General features: G+C 36.1%; 1 protein-coding gene across 16 annotated transcripts in view; it reads left to right on the forward strand.

The window, feature by feature from the left end:
• PTPRD (protein tyrosine phosphatase receptor type D) overlaps positions 1-16,660 on the forward strand; it is a 504,675-nt gene that overhangs the window by 386,531 nt on the left and 101,484 nt on the right. For 9 of the 16 annotated variants that reach the window (XM_055302395.1, XM_055302397.1, XM_055302396.1 and 6 more), the window contains one exon: positions 6,762-6,859. In XM_055302395.1, the coding sequence (XP_055158370.1) occupies positions 6,762-6,859 (98 nt within the window). Of the gene's footprint in view, positions 1-6,216; positions 6,259-6,761; positions 6,860-16,660 lie in introns of all 16 variants that reach the window. The other 7 variants (XM_055302389.1, XM_055302392.1, XM_055302390.1 and 4 more) reach the window with 1 other exon arrangement.

Genomic DNA, 16,660 nt, shown 5'->3' on the forward strand with positions numbered 1-16,660 from the left:
GTGTAAGGAAACATGTAGCTAATAGCATCATATAGTAAACCACTCACCACCTTTCTCTGTGCCTACTAAATTCTTCCTCTCTGCGGCCTTTTGGTTGCCTTGTCAATTACCATCAGAAATGTTATTTTTTTCCTGTGAAATTCTTTCTTCTAGTATTTGTCCCTCCATCTCACATCCCTCTCTCTGCCCACCCCACCAAACACACACACACACACACACACACACACACACACACACACCCCTTCAAACAAAAACAACAAAAAATTCTAGGATTTGTTGCACCTTGCACCTTTTAAGAAAAAGAGATTTAAAAATTGATGATCAGATGTTACAACATAAAAGCCTCATTTTCATTCTGAGGATGACCTTAATATGTTTTGCCCTAAAGCATACATGGATGCTAGGTGATTGATGGACTGTGGGAAACAGTAACAAACTGGCAAAAACTTGTTGAATCAGAAATAGCAGTATCAGCAGCAGAAATGTCTGCACAGCAGCTGAATGGGCTTTAAAAGCTTTTGAGGCATCTCTTCTGATCCATTAGTGCTATTAATTGGATCAATGCTAACCAAATCCATTTTTTATATATACTTATCTTCACCTTTTATACTGTAAGAAACGTACATATATGATCTTGCTTAGGAACACCATTCGTGTTCTTTATATTTAAAAAATATTGGCTCATTGAATAGAAATAGTAAATCTCTGATATAAAGAAACATGGTTTGTTCAAATTCTGTATTCTGAGAAATCCTCCGTAAAAATGAGTCTTATTTATGCTCTCCAGTGCTTACCTGAAAATGTGAAAGATTGGAACATCTTCCCTTAATGATGATCCTGGTCATGGATTAAGTCAAATTGTCATTATTGTTCTGCCAAGTACCAATTAGATCTTATAAATCAATGTTCTCTTTTGCCTTTAATTATTATTCATTTGTGAAACAAATTTAAATATTTCACTCAGGGTATTCTAAATAGTGCATAAATTATATTAAAATCTGACCAATAGTTTATAAGCTAAGTTTCTCTCTGTGACTGTTAACTTAGTTAAATATATTTTTATCAGAGCAACATCATTGATTTGATGAACAAATTATATTCTCCCTGCTCCATGACCATAAATTGTTCTCTAGACTTTATCTCACTTTTGTTTGGAAAGGAGAACCATGAAGAGAGTATTGTTGAATCATCACACATATATCCTAAGAGCAAAAAATCATCTCATACATGTTCTACCACTATTAGTGACCTCAGCAGCTCTACTTAGCAAAATAATTATAAAGTGGTTATTGGCATTAAATGCAAGATGTTAACATTGCCAAAATAAAGCAAGTATTTGATAGACATTTCTCTGTAGATATTTGAAGATAATGTCGATTAGATTACTTAGTAAAAAAAGAACAATATTCAGAAGGCAAAAACATTGTAAACTGCAGATTTTTTAAAAATCTGCCAAATACTACTACAGTTTCTAATATTTTGAATGTATATCTTTAGTGTATCTTTAGTTACGTGTTCATGTAAAATCACAAAATGTTGACATGAGGTGACTGGTATGTATAGGAGCGCCTCTTCCCCCGTCCCCACCACTGAACAGGCTTACCTTCAAATGAAGCTACTATTAACACATTTTCTCTAACTGAGGATGGTTTATGAGGATGGTTTATGATGGTTTATTATGAGCATAATAGCTCATCACATCTGTGTGTCAGAGCATAATACCCCAGACATTTTCACAGGCCCATACTTATGTAATGGCACCACTCTTCTTGAGCGTTCAATGGTGTAAGAGGCAGTATGGCATAATGAAAAGTGGCCCAAATAAGAAGTGACAAGTTCTGGGATCAAATACCCCATGTAGCCTTAGTTTTACTAATAGTGATGACCTTGATCCAGTCCTTTTCCCCTCTGGGCCTTTTTTTCCTGATTGATAAAATTAATGTGGAAAGGGAGGGGAAACAAATGAACTTGCAGAGGGTATGTATGAGAGATGTATACATTGTCACTGCTCCCCACCCCCCCCGACAACACTTGATGTCTAGTCTGTTTACTTGTGGATACAAGCCTGCTGTCACTCTCCACCTGCTTGGATTTTAATTTACCAACAGAAGGAACATTTTGCTCTTTTAAAAAAGAGGCCGCAATTTTGTTAGCCATATGTGTCCTGCAAAGTTCTTTTCTTTGACTCCCACTGTATTTCAACAAAATTTTGAGGCAGCAGTGAAAACTGAGGAAATGTCACATCATACTCTGAGTTTGCAGTTTCTACTAAAATCCTGAGAAATACTTATGTCTGATTCTGCAGTTCCACCTGGAAGATATCTCCTAAAGCTGAATAGCATGGCCCGTGTAGAAGGTCTCCATAGTCTACTGCAGCCCCAAACATGACCCTGACATTGAGAATGAATGTCAGTTGCCATTCATCTCATGCTTATTTTTATTTTTAATATAATAGAGATTTTTTTTTTCTTGAGCTTCCTTGAAAATAGGGAAATGAAAGCCAGCCATAGAAGCCTGCCTGCTGCAAGGGAATGAGTATGAGCATGTCTGTTTGTGAAAGCCTTCACCATGCCCTGCCTGGTGTCTTTAATCATTTACCTTACCCACCTGCCTCCCTCAGCCCCTGAAGACTTTGCACCCTGGTTGAGAAGACCATAATCGCCATTCCAGAATTAAAACAGTAGAAAGATGCCAAAACCACTTAAGATTTTATTTACGAGGGAGGCCTGGGTAGCTCAGCTGTTTAGCAACTGCCTTCGGCCCAGGGCGTAATTCTGGAGCCCCAGGATCGAGTCCCACACCGGGTTGCCTTCATGGAGTCTGCTTCTCCCTCTGCCTCTGTCTCTGCCTCTCTCTTTGTGTCTTTCATGAATAAATAAAATCTTTAAAAAATATATTTTATTTACTAGATGGACTAATGTACAAAGTCATTTAACTTTTCTGGGCTTCAGAATCCTCCTGTATAAAACAGAAAGGCTAGTCTAAGTAATATCTAAGGCACCTCTCAGTTTAAATGCCTTTTAATTCTTAAAAGGAAGCTCTCGTGACGTTACTATCATAAATATGTACCCTATTAAAAGTAGCCATCATGGTTTTTCCTCCAACTTAACTGAGGCAGAGTTCAGTGACTATACCCATCCATTTTTCATGTTGACAGTGTATATTGTAGATATCATAGCTTCAAAACAAAAGCACTGTTCAGATTCAACGTGTGTCTTTAAAATGCACTTATGTTGTCCATTTGTAGCTTTCAACTGATAAGGTCATGACCCTGGCAAGTCCTCATCAGCTGTGAGCTGCAATTCAAGTTCTTTGATACTGATAATAGCTAAAGTGCTATAGCTCACTAAATGGAGAATCAAAGCAGATTCAAGGTATTACTAAAAGAAAGCTGAGTGCGTTCTCATAAATCCTGATATAATTCTTGAATGGAAACAAATAAATGAGTTACAGGCCCCTCATCATAATTTCTGCTGGACTGACAGCCATTGCAGAGAAACTTTAAAAATATCAATGCCCGGTTCATACCCCCCAGAGATTCTAATTAACTGGTCTGGTGTGCAGCCAGGAAAAAAAAAAAAAAAAAAAAAAAAAAGGAGTGTTAAGACACTTCAAATGATGCTAATGTAAAAACACTTGTATAATAAAAATATTATTTGTATACTGTGAGCAATAGCCAGATTGCCCAGCCAAAATTGACAGTGATGTCAATTTCATAGTTTCCTTAGTGTCTACTTTTCCATTCAGAATCTAACATGCTTGATGATATCACATAAAATTGTTTCCAGGTTGGACAATGGAGAAGTTTGGGGAGAACTATTTAACAGTATTTTTTAGTAGCTCTTTGGTGATTATTTCCTGGTATGAGCTAGAGTTTCATGTTAGAGGAGTTTCATCCCAGATTTATTAAGTAGCATAACTTTTATGATGATGTTTGTTTCAAATTTGTGACATGTACTTTTGCACTAGCCAAAGAAAATAGTACTGAACTTAAATAATTCAAAAAGTTGATCATTCAACTGCATAGACTTTCTAGTTTATAGACAGTAAATTCTTCCTCCAGCTCGAAGAAAAGGTACAATAATGTTTAGAACCCTTACATGAGAACTGTGTCCAAGAGAGCCTTCTCTGTTCCCTATGTTTAGAAGTCCTATCTACCAGAAGTAGAAATGAAAGTTATAAAGAAGGTGACTCCAGAAGTTACTTAGCTCAGCAGTTTTATTTTACAGATAAAAAATTGAGATTCTTGATAACAAGTGATTTGTCCTTATTAGTAGATGGCAAAACCAGAAGGAGAACTCCTATCCATATTCTAGTCTAGAATTCCTTCTCCTGTACCATCAGAATCCCACAAGTTCTCCTCCTCTGGAAACATCCATTCTGCCATTTTTACTTGTGCTAGAATTGTGATGCAACATAATACATATTGATTTGTCTTAAATAAGGATTCTTGAATGCTATGTTATCTTTGCATGTGATATATACATCCTGATTTAGAAGGTAATAAGTCAGTACAGATTTACTTGGATCTCTGTATAATTAGCTTCCAAAGTAAATATGTTGATCACATCTTTGGTTGATTATTATGGTCTTGTACTGCTGTTATACTAATATTTTTCCCATCTCCAACTGGCTTTACTTTTTGCAGCTTTGAGCAGTAATTCAGTCCCCTACGCCTCCCTGATTGGCTCTGTGTCCTCCCTCTCTAGCCAAACCACCACTCAGTCCATATATGATAATAACTCTCTCCCACGATTCGCTCGAAAAGGTCTAAACATCTTTGTCTCTTTATTTTCTCTGTTAAAGCACTGTAATGGATGTCCACATCATTCCATTTCCATTTCCAGATAAGCCTTGAGTCTCTTGTGCCTTTGCATCTTCATTCTTGCCATTGGGGATGCCTCATCTGGATAAGATCCCTTTAGTTGTTAGACCACTGTCACCCACCTACTCCCTCCACAGAATGTAAATTAGTTCGATCCTACGATCTGTATGAAAAGTTTCAGAAATGGGCTTCAACATTTTTTGGTCCAAATACATAATTATATCTGCAACAAAGAGGCTCTACTTCTAAGCCAACTCATTTTTATGAGCTCTTCCATCAAGATTTTAGTTGACTGGAAGCTATAAACACTAAGACACCACTTATCATAGCACTGTGCTAAATAATTGTCTGGAAGAAGCAAAATAGTTTTTTACTTAACTTACCAGAACCATTGGTAAGTTGGCATTTGAGATCATGGAACTTACTGTGTGGCTTTCAATAAATTGCACAATTTCTAAAATGTCCACAAAGTAAGCACATGTCGAGTTGACTTGATGGTCACCATTGCAGAGCCTAATACCTTCCAGAGAGTCCTAGGACAGCAGAATGTCAATAAGACTTCCAGTTTGAGCTCCTCTGCCATTCTTTTTCAGCTTCAGAAGCTGCCCTGGGGGGCATGCTAGTTCAAGTTTTTCTAGCCAGCTGGAATTTGTATACATAAGACTTGAGTCATCGACGCTCTCTCACGGTACTCTTAAAAAATTAATCACAAAGAAATAAAATGTAAATCACATGAAAAATGAGAAGACATTGGAAAGATACAGGAATCATCAAAATTAGTGGTGGATTATTTTTAACAGAAGCTGTTAAATTAATATCACTTCAGCTGGCAGACTGAACTAAGACGTGCTGTCCCTGTCACTGCTTTCTTTCTTTTTCCATCTTCTTTCCCTCCTTATCCCTTCACCATCTGCTCACTCTCCTGCTTTCATTTCCCATTTGTGGACAAAGATGTTTACACCTGAAGTAGATTGTAGGTTCGCTAGGGGTTGAATAACGGGGATCTGGGGCAAATATTACAAAGCTGTTAGCATGGCCATTTCTAAATATCCAGGTGAAAGCTACAACCCCAACCTCTACAATCTGCTACTAGTGGAAACATTTTTGAAACTCAATAAGGTGTCTAATTTTGTCATCAGTGATGATCATTTATGAACTGTGGTGCATGTCATTCTTTGTGCCCATGTTTGCATGTGAATGTCAGTCGCCTCCAGGTTTGTGAAATATTAAAGCGATCTTAATCAAGTCACACAATGTCTAGTGAATCCTGTAAAAATGTGCAGCATTTTTATCAGTCCTTTAAAAAAAGAAGTATATCAGACTATCCATTTCATTTTTTTTTAACAAATCCGTTCTATTTTGTTTTATTTACATCATCATTTCCTTTGCAGGTTCAGATGATTCCGGTTACCCTGGTAACCTTCATTCTTCAAGTTAGTTTTCCTTGATTATGCATAAGTCACTTTATGTTTCCTATCAAGCTACTACTCTTTCCCTTTTAGGCCTTCCTCAGTGTCTGTTTTCTTAGTTCACTTTACACCATTTAATTCCACACAATTTCCATTTCACACAGTGCAGGAGAAGGAGTTTGAAATGACATAACAGTCATTACTCAAAGCAGAAGTTGACATCAAGCCTGACTCAGTTTTCTCCGCTAGCTAACTGCATTGATTTGTAGCACAATAACGCTTTCTTTCACACTAGGAGTGTTTGTTTGGGGATTATGCTTGGTGACTTTTCATTTGGCTACAAAATTCATCCTTCCAGAGCATGTCCTGCTTTGAGTAACCAAACTATCTGCCTGCTTCCTCACATTAAACATCTTTACTACTCACGTATTTTCAGGCCATTTCTAACTATAGTATTCTCTATATTTTGGAATAGTCACCATCGTTTTCATTTGTTTTCAAGTGTGTTTCTTCTTTCCTTTTAATAGGTATGGCTAGCCATCCTCCAATTCCTATCTTGGAACTTGCAGATCACATTGAAAGGTTGAAAGCAAATGACAACTTGAAGTTTTCCCAGGAATATGAGGTATTTCAGTGCATTTGTACTTGAAAGTAATTTGAAGAGTTATCCTCCTTTTAAGACCATATTCTTAAAAACAAACTTCATTGGTGTTTTTTCTTTTAAATATGACTACGAATTGAATATAAAAATTGATAGCAAAAAAAATTGATAGCAAATAGGCAACTAAAAAGTTTCTATACAATCAGTATAGTAGTTGCAGTTTTAGGATGTGTTGAATATATTATATTCAGTATTACTTCATGAGGTTGATTTTTTTCTTTTCTGGTTTTATGTTCATAGGATATATTGAATTGATAAGCTTCCGTATACTAGATGGGTGCTAAATACACTAATTCATGGGCAGAAATCCCCCTGAAAGAGAGAGGACAGAGAACAAATTGATTTCTCTGCATCCTTAGTTTCCTTGACCCGAAAACCCTTTGATTATGTACACAGACATGTATATGTGCATGATTTTACCCTTTAGTCTTACAATAATGCTAGAGTTAATATTAAGATAGTAATATGTTCCTAGAAAGTTGCCTATTTTTGAAGCAGTGATAAACTGAATAGTATCTTAAGTTCTGTGTGAATTCTTGATGAAAGTGAATGAATATATTTGTATATTTGTGTGTATTTGAATATTGTAGTATTTATCAAGCAGGAAGTTTTAAAATGGGATATTTCTGGTATTCCCCAGCAATAGGGATTCATACTGAAACCAAGTCATGAATTGACAACTAAACCATCATTATTCTTTTAGACCAAGTTTGACTTAGCATAAGATTAAAAGGTACAACGAGAGTCTTGTTGTTGTGCCAAAGAACAAAAGGTTATTGGGTGCCTGAGAAGCCCAAATACTGCTGCAAAGAGTTGCTATTGATTTACTTAACAGAGAATCTTAAAACACATCCCTGTTACCCCTCTTGTTTCTGTTGTATCAATTTTTTTCCCTCGGGTTTTTATTTAAATTCCAGTTAGTTAACATACAGTGTGATAATTGGTTTCAGGTATAGAACTTAGTGACTCATCACTTATACACAATACCCAGCGCTCATCATAACCTGTTGTATCAACTTTAAATGAGGCTGTTGGACTAGATGATCTCTCAGTTTCTACCAGTTCTAACATTCTTAAAGGATTCTTTTTTAAGATTATTTATTTATTTGAGAGAGAGAGAGAAAGAGATCACGAGTGCACCAGGGCATGTGCACAAGTGGGGGGAGGTGCAGCAGGAGAAAATCTTCAGGAAGACCCCCTGCTGAGCATGGAGCCCATCACGAGGCTCCATCTCAGGACCCATGAGATCATGACTTCAGCCGAAACCAAGCGTTGGATGCTTAACCCACTGAGCCACCCAGGTGCCCCCAGTTCTAATATTCTACCTTTTCAGTGAGAACCTTAAGAGGATCTCAATCTCAGGTGGCTAGATGGAGATCAAGTTATGTGAAGAAGCTCCACAAAAGAGAATCTCGAGCAATGGGGCCTGTGGCAGTCTGAATATGTGCATGGACTTTCTGAAGTCTTCAAATGGTCAATTTTTCATTATTTTAAATTACTATGCTGGCTAAGTAAAATGTATTGATAGCCCCATGACCTCTAACCTTGAGAGCCAGAGAGCCTTTTGATTCAATTTGAATATACAGCATCTTTGTCAATCAAATATTCCATAGAATTTTAAAGGAGATTTTATTTTTCTGATTGGCTACGCCATGTTTTTCTTCATTTAGAGGGACACTTGTAATTTTAGGAAACTCACATTGGATTGTGAATTGTGTTATTTTCTCAAATGGTCTGCTTCTTGTTCAGTCTTTGTTCTTCTTCTTGGCTATAATGGCTATTTTTAAATTATGCAGTATTTTTAAAAACAGTTTCTGCAGGTTCTAGTTTGGGGCTTGTGGCTGAAAATTGAATTTTAACAAAGAAAACAATGCAGATGATAAATGCTACCTGGGGCAACATTAAAAACTCCTAGAAATCTTTTACCTTTCCAACCTGCTCTTTATTGTTAATCATGATTCTTCTTATTCATTTGCTTTGTGGTATTTTCTTCATGGCCCCATTTTAATACTTGATTTGGGATTATGAATGATATAATGAGTCACAAAAAATCAAAAATTGATAGCTCAACCTATAAGTCAGTAATTCACTCTCTGTCAGTATAGCTTTAAGCCATTGATGATATTTGCATCACTCAAGAAATCCATTATATACATGAACTACAATAACCAGCCTTCTTTAAAAAGGAATTTCTCTGGAAATATTATATGTAAAGATACTGTAATGATACTCATTTAGCCTTTAGATCAGAAGTACTCCTTAAAAGTAGTTATGAACTGCATGCTGCCAATGTTCCCATTAAAAAACTCCCCCAGTAGCCATTGACATGATAGCTCACACTGACTTTTCACCATTTATCATGACGATGGTCTGTGATTAAAGCTCCCTGGGCATGAATTGACTCTACTGTGCCTTAACAGCCATGAAGGAGATATTTAAGTGTTTTATTCATCTGTGATAATAGGATAAAGACCTCTATGTAATATTTTAGGCCACAAAGCAACACTTTGAAAAACAATTTTATTTTACTTGTTACCTTCCACATAAATTTAAATAGTTTTTTTTACTAGTTTTTAGTGAAGAAAATGGAAGAAAGGCAAAGCACATTACCTTCAAACATCTAATTATTTTGGCATAATCACTGTGAATTAATGATTACTCAGACTTCTCAAGAGGCCTGAAACTAAATTTGTTACTCTAAGACTAAAGCAGAGGTTAAAGAAGTGGAGGCTGTTTGCACTGATTCTGAGGTCAGAATAGGAGGAAGTAGATTTAGATTGCCCAGCATTATTACGTCATGTGAGAACTTCTTTTATTGTAAAGAAAATTGGGCTTAAACACTGGATTTAATGACAGCTGGAAGAAGGAACCCGAGAAATTAGTAGCAAGAGCAACTGCACCTTGAAAATATTTATAAGTATTTCTGGTTTTCATTCTGAAATGGACTGTAAAATTTTGCTAGAATTTAAGTAGCTAGAAGTTGAGGATGACATCCAAAATGCAAGGATTAAAGTTCTTCTAAAAGTTGGTATTTGTTACAGCCTTTGCATTAGCTAGTGAATCTATGGGCTAATTAAGAATATTATGTATATGTCTTACCAAACGAAGTCTTAGCTAATGCCTATGAATCTTTTGGAAGCCTAATTAAAACTTGAACTCCTGGTCCCAACAACAGAAATACTGGTTCAGTAGGTTAGCCATGATAACCAGGAATGTCTGTTTTACTTATTTTTCCCCAGTTTCCTTGAAATATTATTGACACTTAACATTGTTAGCTTGTGGTATACAACATAATAATTTGATACATGTGCATATATTACATAATGATTACCACAATTAGTTTAGTTAACATCTATCCCCTTACATAATTACAAACTTTTCTTATAGGAACTTTTAAGATCTACCTTCTTAAGCAACTTTAAAATATAAAATATTGTTAATAATCATCATGCTGTACATTACATTCCTAAGACTTATTTATCTTATAACCAGAAGTTTTTACCTTTTAACAACCTTTACCCTTTTACTGCTACCGTCTGTTCCACCCCAACCTCTGGCACCACTAATCTGTTCTCTATCTCTGTAAGTTTGTTTTTTTAAGGTTCCACATATAAGTGAGATCATACAGTGCTTATCTTTCTCTGTCTAGCTTATTTCATTTAATGTATTGCCTTCAAGGTCCACCCATGTTGTCACAAATGGCAATATTTCCTTTTTTATGAATTAATAATATCATATTTTATATATTTTCTTGATCCATTAATCCATCAGTGGACACCTAAGTTGTTTCCATGGTTTGGCTATTGTAAATAATGCTGCAGTGGATATGGGGATACAGATACCTCTTCAATTTACATTCTCATCAACAGTGCATGAGGGTTTTCTTTTCTCCACATCCTTGCCAACATTTATTTTTTACCTTTTTGATGTCAGTCATTCTAAGAGGTGTGAGGGGATACTTCATTGTACTTCGCATTTCCCTGATAATTAGTTATGTTGAGCACCTTTTCATTTACCTGTTGGCGATGTGTATGTCTTCTATGGAAAAATGTTCATTCAGATCCTTTGTCTATTTTTAATTGACTTGGATTTTTTTTAAATTTAGTTTTACTTTTGTTTTTTGCTATTTTATGAGTTCTTTGTACATTTTGGGTAGTGGATTCTTATTAGATATATAATTTGTAAATATTTTCTCCCAGGTAGTGTCCATTTTAATAGAACAGTTCTGGTGATTTTGATGCAGGTGCTCTGAAGACCTTAATTTAAGAAACATCATTGGTGTAGTTGTATATTACAGAGCATCATCCTCCAGTCCTCATTTCACCATCCCCTGAGATGGCAAATAAACCAATGTATAAGATTCATTTGACACGCATCACAGTCAGCATTATCATTATCAGTATCATATACATAAATCCTATTTAGTAGACTGATTGTAAGTAACTATAGCTCCTACAGTTTGCCTAAGGGGGGAAAAGAGAAATTTGCTTTACTTATTATGAATTATCTATTATAAATGTATTTATTATAAATTATCTATCTATTATAGAGCCAAATGCTAACAATATAGGTCTGCTTCAAGAACTGTTGTCTGGATTTCCTGACATCCTCTTTGAAATTGTCAACTTTGTGTTTTTATCTGGACCAATTTCATTCTCCCTTTATATAGGCCAAATTATTTTGTTTATCCCACCCACATATAGAAAATGTGGCCTTTGATCACATTTCCAATAACAGAGCATCCCTCTGAAGAAAGAGACCAAATTTTTCTTTTCAGTCAAATTCCAAATGCCAGAGAACAAACTCTGAACTCTAATTGACTCATTTTGTTATGGAGACACACATGAGGACATAGCTGCTAACAGTACACCATACAGATCTTGCTCCTTCCTTGGGTTGGAAAGAGGGAAGTTAATATGGAAAGGTGTTTGTGAGCTGGGAGAAAGAACCAATAATTATCCAGCACACTACTACAGAAAAGCACTATGCTAAGTTCTGGGAGGAAAATAGAAGTGATAAGAAACCTTTACTTCCAGGAAGTCCAGCAGGCAAAATCAAATACATATGTGCAAAAATAACAAAAAGAACACCAAGTTGGTGATTCCAAATATTAATGGAATACTGTTGAGACTTAGTAAAGGTCAGAGTGAGATGAGGAACTAGGAAAGGTATTGAAGAAAAGATGATACTAGTAGTATAACTAGGAAGAAAACGAGTGAGGAGCATTTTGTGGAGAGAAGGATCAAAGGCACATTCAAGGATGCTCTGTACTTTTATGTTCAAACATCACTGGGAGTTTGTTAGAAACACAGAATTTTAGGCACCGTCCCAAACCTACTGAATCAGAATCTTCACTTTAACAAGACATCCTGTGATCTGTTTGAAGGATAAGGTATATGTAGAGGTAGGGGGAGCTCTAAGGACACTTGCCATGATGGAGCACAGTGCTTCTAGTGAGAGCTGAGTGCAGTGAAGTCAGGCGAGTAAAGAGGGCCAAGAACTGTAATGAGCTTTTATTGCCAGACTCACCATTGGCAAGGGTGGGGTCGATTAATGGTAGAAACAATCTGAACAGAGGCTTTGGACTCAGACAAATTTGTAGCCTGTTTGGAACACTTGGTATGGCTGGGGCCTTGTACAATTATATATCCCTATGAGTTTCTCATCTATAAAACGTGTTGCCATAAGAATTAGGGAATATGTATGCATATGTGCATGGATTTCAGGACACACATGCAGTGGGGTGTGTGTGTATGTGTGTGTGAGACAGAGAGAGTGTAAAATAAGGACCTCAATAATGGTAGCTGAGAGGTTGCACTGTTTTTACATAGCCAGTGAAAGATTTTGTAGAGAGTAATTTTATGTATTTATTAATAAATGAATAGTATTAAGTATACTCTTTCATGGAACATGTGTCAATGAAAAATTATAATAAAATATAATAAGTCCTATGCCAACAGTGTTTCAAAGTATGATAAGAACACAGAGCACACTTGAATGATGGCTTCTTGGAAAATTACTCTGTTATTGATGTATATAACAGATAAAGGAGAAACTGGAGACAGGAAGAACAATTAGGGGACTGGAAATCAAATCTTGCATATTCAGGTCACTTAAACATGCAAATAGCACTGTTAGTAATAGAAATGCTCTCACTTCTGCACATTGGTGCCTTATCCTTTGTGTTGTGAGGAGTGAATGATGTGGAAACAGCCTTCTCTCTTAGTTATGTTGATAAATCCCTTCTTTTCTATAAAGAGCTGGTTCACTGTTGACTGGTTGTATTCACTCCACCCCTGCTGGTCGAGTCACCGATATGGAGGCATCCCAGTGGTCACTAGCAAGGAAAGTTACAAAGTCAGAGAAGTTGTGAAACCATCTCCAAATTTGGTCTTCACGTTGCATTTCTCCATAGAAATAATGCCCAATACCCATACTGCACTTCAGGTACATTATAGATATTATACCTGAGTTGAGATAATAACCTCCTTTTAAATATAGTCACACCACACACTTTCTTCCAAGTTCCAAATAGCTGACTTACAAATAGACATAGTTATCTAATATCTAGTTTCGATTAGCCATCACTATTTCTTTCAGTAGTATTATCTTAAACATATATGTTAAAACTAGTCTGAAGAGCAGTCTTTTTGTTGGATCAAAGCAGAGTGAGAAACTGATTCTCAGAAGGCCTACCTTTGACCTATTTTGTTCTCACCACAAAATCCAGTTCCAACATCATTGCTGCCATCTGTGGATGTATATTATCTTTTATCTCAGCACTCAAGTGTCCTCCAGCATTTAGTATCCAGATGGGCTGAGATTGTCTTCCTGTACTCATGGCAACACTCACATCTCCTGTCTGTGTGGATGATAATGAGCCTATTATTTGAAACATTCCAGATATCGGCGTCCTGTCCTTCTGTTTTAATAACAGCATGTATGTGGCATCTTTGTCTAGAAGACTAAATCCTTCACAATACTCTAGTGAGACAGGTAACAGAAAAAGATACGTTATTTCTTTCATGAATAATGAAGTTCATCGGGACGGTGCCGAGACATATAGAGACCTTAAAAACTGTTGCTTGTGTCATCTTTTTAAGTGCTGAGAGCTGAAATAGAGAGCATGTGGTTGAAACCTTTCTATCTCAGATGTAAAGAAGAAGAGTTGAGAAAAGAGGGACTCGCTCAAGGTCACACATGTACCTAGAACATGTCTGAACCAGGCCACAAATTTATTCCTTCTGATTGTTAAAAGGACACTGTACCTTTAACCCACCTGCTCTAAAGACCTAAATATCTTAGTTTGTTTCTTACTATGGCCTGACTTACAGAGTTCAGAAGCCTGTCTTCAAGTCTTCAACTAGATCAGTATTTATACTAAAAATTTCTATGAAAATATGGTAGGTATGCTGCATGCCTCCCTACAGTGGTTTTCCTGATACACTTCCTATGACATTTCTTTTCTTTATAGATCTTTTTTTTTCATTCCCAAAGATAATATTAAATTTCTTTATAAAAGGACAAAATTGTCATCAAGACAATAATCACAAAAGAGAATATTTCTGTTTTCCCTAGGAATAGGCTCTTGGTATATTTGACCATGTGTTCTAGAGTGCATTTGTAGGCCTAAAGCCTTCATTATTAAATGTTTTATAAATCTCCAAGCCTTCATAATGCAAAACCACTTGTCATACCTACTTTCAATTAGTTTATAATTTATGTGTAAATTCACAAGAGTGAACATGCATTAGAGCACTACACAGACACAAATAAGTAACCAGACACACACACACACACACCACACACACACACACACACACACACACACACGACTTTTTCCTAGCTTTGAATGCACTGCAGCTTTCTGAAGTAAGAAAGTAGTAGATGACAGAGATCTATTTTCATTTATTATGCAAAGTTGAAAAGTAGAATAAACAAGGGAAAAGCCTTCATTTTTAAATATTACTGACACATGATCCACATGAGATAATTTTTTTAAAAATTTTGAGCAAATTATGGTAGTTTGTGTAATGGAATGAGAAAAAAATGACTTCATAAAATAAAAAGTAATAACAACCTTTTTTTTTATACTGAGTTGAATGGACCAACTTTCTTCGTGGGGAATGAATGGCTAAGTTTACTATTCCAAAGTGTATCTCCTGGTACTCTAGTATTGGGGGCTTCAGTGAGAAAGGCATTGCCTGCTCTCTTCCTTAAGTACATGCTTTAGATTGGGTCCAAACCCCTAGGCCTGCCATTCAGAGCCCTCTGCTCACTGAGCTAATGATGGGAATAGTGTGGCACAGTGGCTAAGTACACAGGTACTAGAGTCAGGCTGCCTAAGGTTGGCCCCTGGATCAAGCTATGTGACCTTACATGAATAACTGAATAATCTCTATTTTACTCTTCATCTCTACAAAGAAAGTAATCATAACACTTACCCCATATGTAATTAAAAATTGGTACATATGAAATATTCAGCACAGTCCCTGATACAAGTGCTTAGTAGTCTTAGTAGCTATTACATCGAATACATGCCATCACTTTTAAGATGCACATCAATTTCAGAGATATTAAAATATGAAAAAAAATGTCTATTTTAGACTCTCTGAAACCCTGGCCTCCTCCTATCCCTGCCATTAGTCACATCCATAGGACTTGGTTGAATTCAGTAAAATAAACACTAAAGGAAGAAAAAAGAAAACATGCTAATTTAATGCTGTGTAATTAGCACTTACTATGTTGTTGTTTTTTTTTTTCTTTTATTCTGATCATTCCCTGTGTTAGAATATAAGCTGCTCCTGGTCAGGTGTTTATGCCTTCCTGGTGCACTATTGGCCACATGGTAACAAACCCACCACTGGGCACGCAGCAGGTGATTAACCAAAGTGTGTGTCTGGATCGATTTCTTGCTAAATTTACAGTTCACAGAAGCTCTTTGTTGTGATCACAATTGCTGGTACCAACAACAGGAGCAAAGAGAACAAAGAATGTCTTACTATAAAAAGAGCTACTTTTTCACTTGACATCTCCACCTGATTTATCAGCAGTGAAGCCTTATTTTCAGAACTTTTATCTTGGAAAATAGACTTTTATTATCTTTAGAAAATACAGAAGTGAATACATTTTAATTCAGGCCCCTCAGATTTAACTCAAAGTACCTACTGATTAAACTCCTGGTACAGTTTTTATAGTAAAGATGGGCCTACCAGTTGGCAATCTGAGAAGATGGGGTTTTTTTTGGTTCATAGCTAAGAACCAGCCTCACCAAGTAAGATATGAATGTACAGAGGGTCCCTTCCCAGCTGGCTGCCATTCTGCATGTTGCAAACAAATCTAGTACGACACAAAGAAACTGCAGCTCACCTTGGAAGAAACACATCCTAAACCAGGCTGTGTATCTGTGTCTTTTATTATTTTTAAACTATATTTGTTAGAACTCAAATTATTTTTAAACTATATTTGTTAGAACTCAAATTACAACCAAATTTTCAAGTTTCAAAGTTTATATTTATTTGAACTTTTAAGATATTCTTGTGCCTACTTTTTTTTTTTAAATCTCATTTTCCTTACCAATGTTAAACTCCCTATCTTTATACTTGAGCCTTTTTTTTTTTCTTCTAGGAAGCTTTCAACTTCAAAGAGACTGTAGCAAGGACTAAAAAAGAGACTGGTTTTTTGAGTTTTATTTTTTATTTTAAAATTGAGTTGGAATTGTAGGGCCAGAGTGATGTGTGCATGTAGAGAGAAACAGTAGCAGAT

The sequence above is a fragment of the Nyctereutes procyonoides genome, unplaced genomic scaffold (assembly GCF_905146905.1).
Source record: "Nyctereutes procyonoides isolate TBG_1078 unplaced genomic scaffold, NYPRO_anot_genome, whole genome shotgun sequence".
In the NCBI taxonomy this organism is placed as follows: Eukaryota; Metazoa; Chordata; class Mammalia; order Carnivora; family Canidae; genus Nyctereutes; species Nyctereutes procyonoides.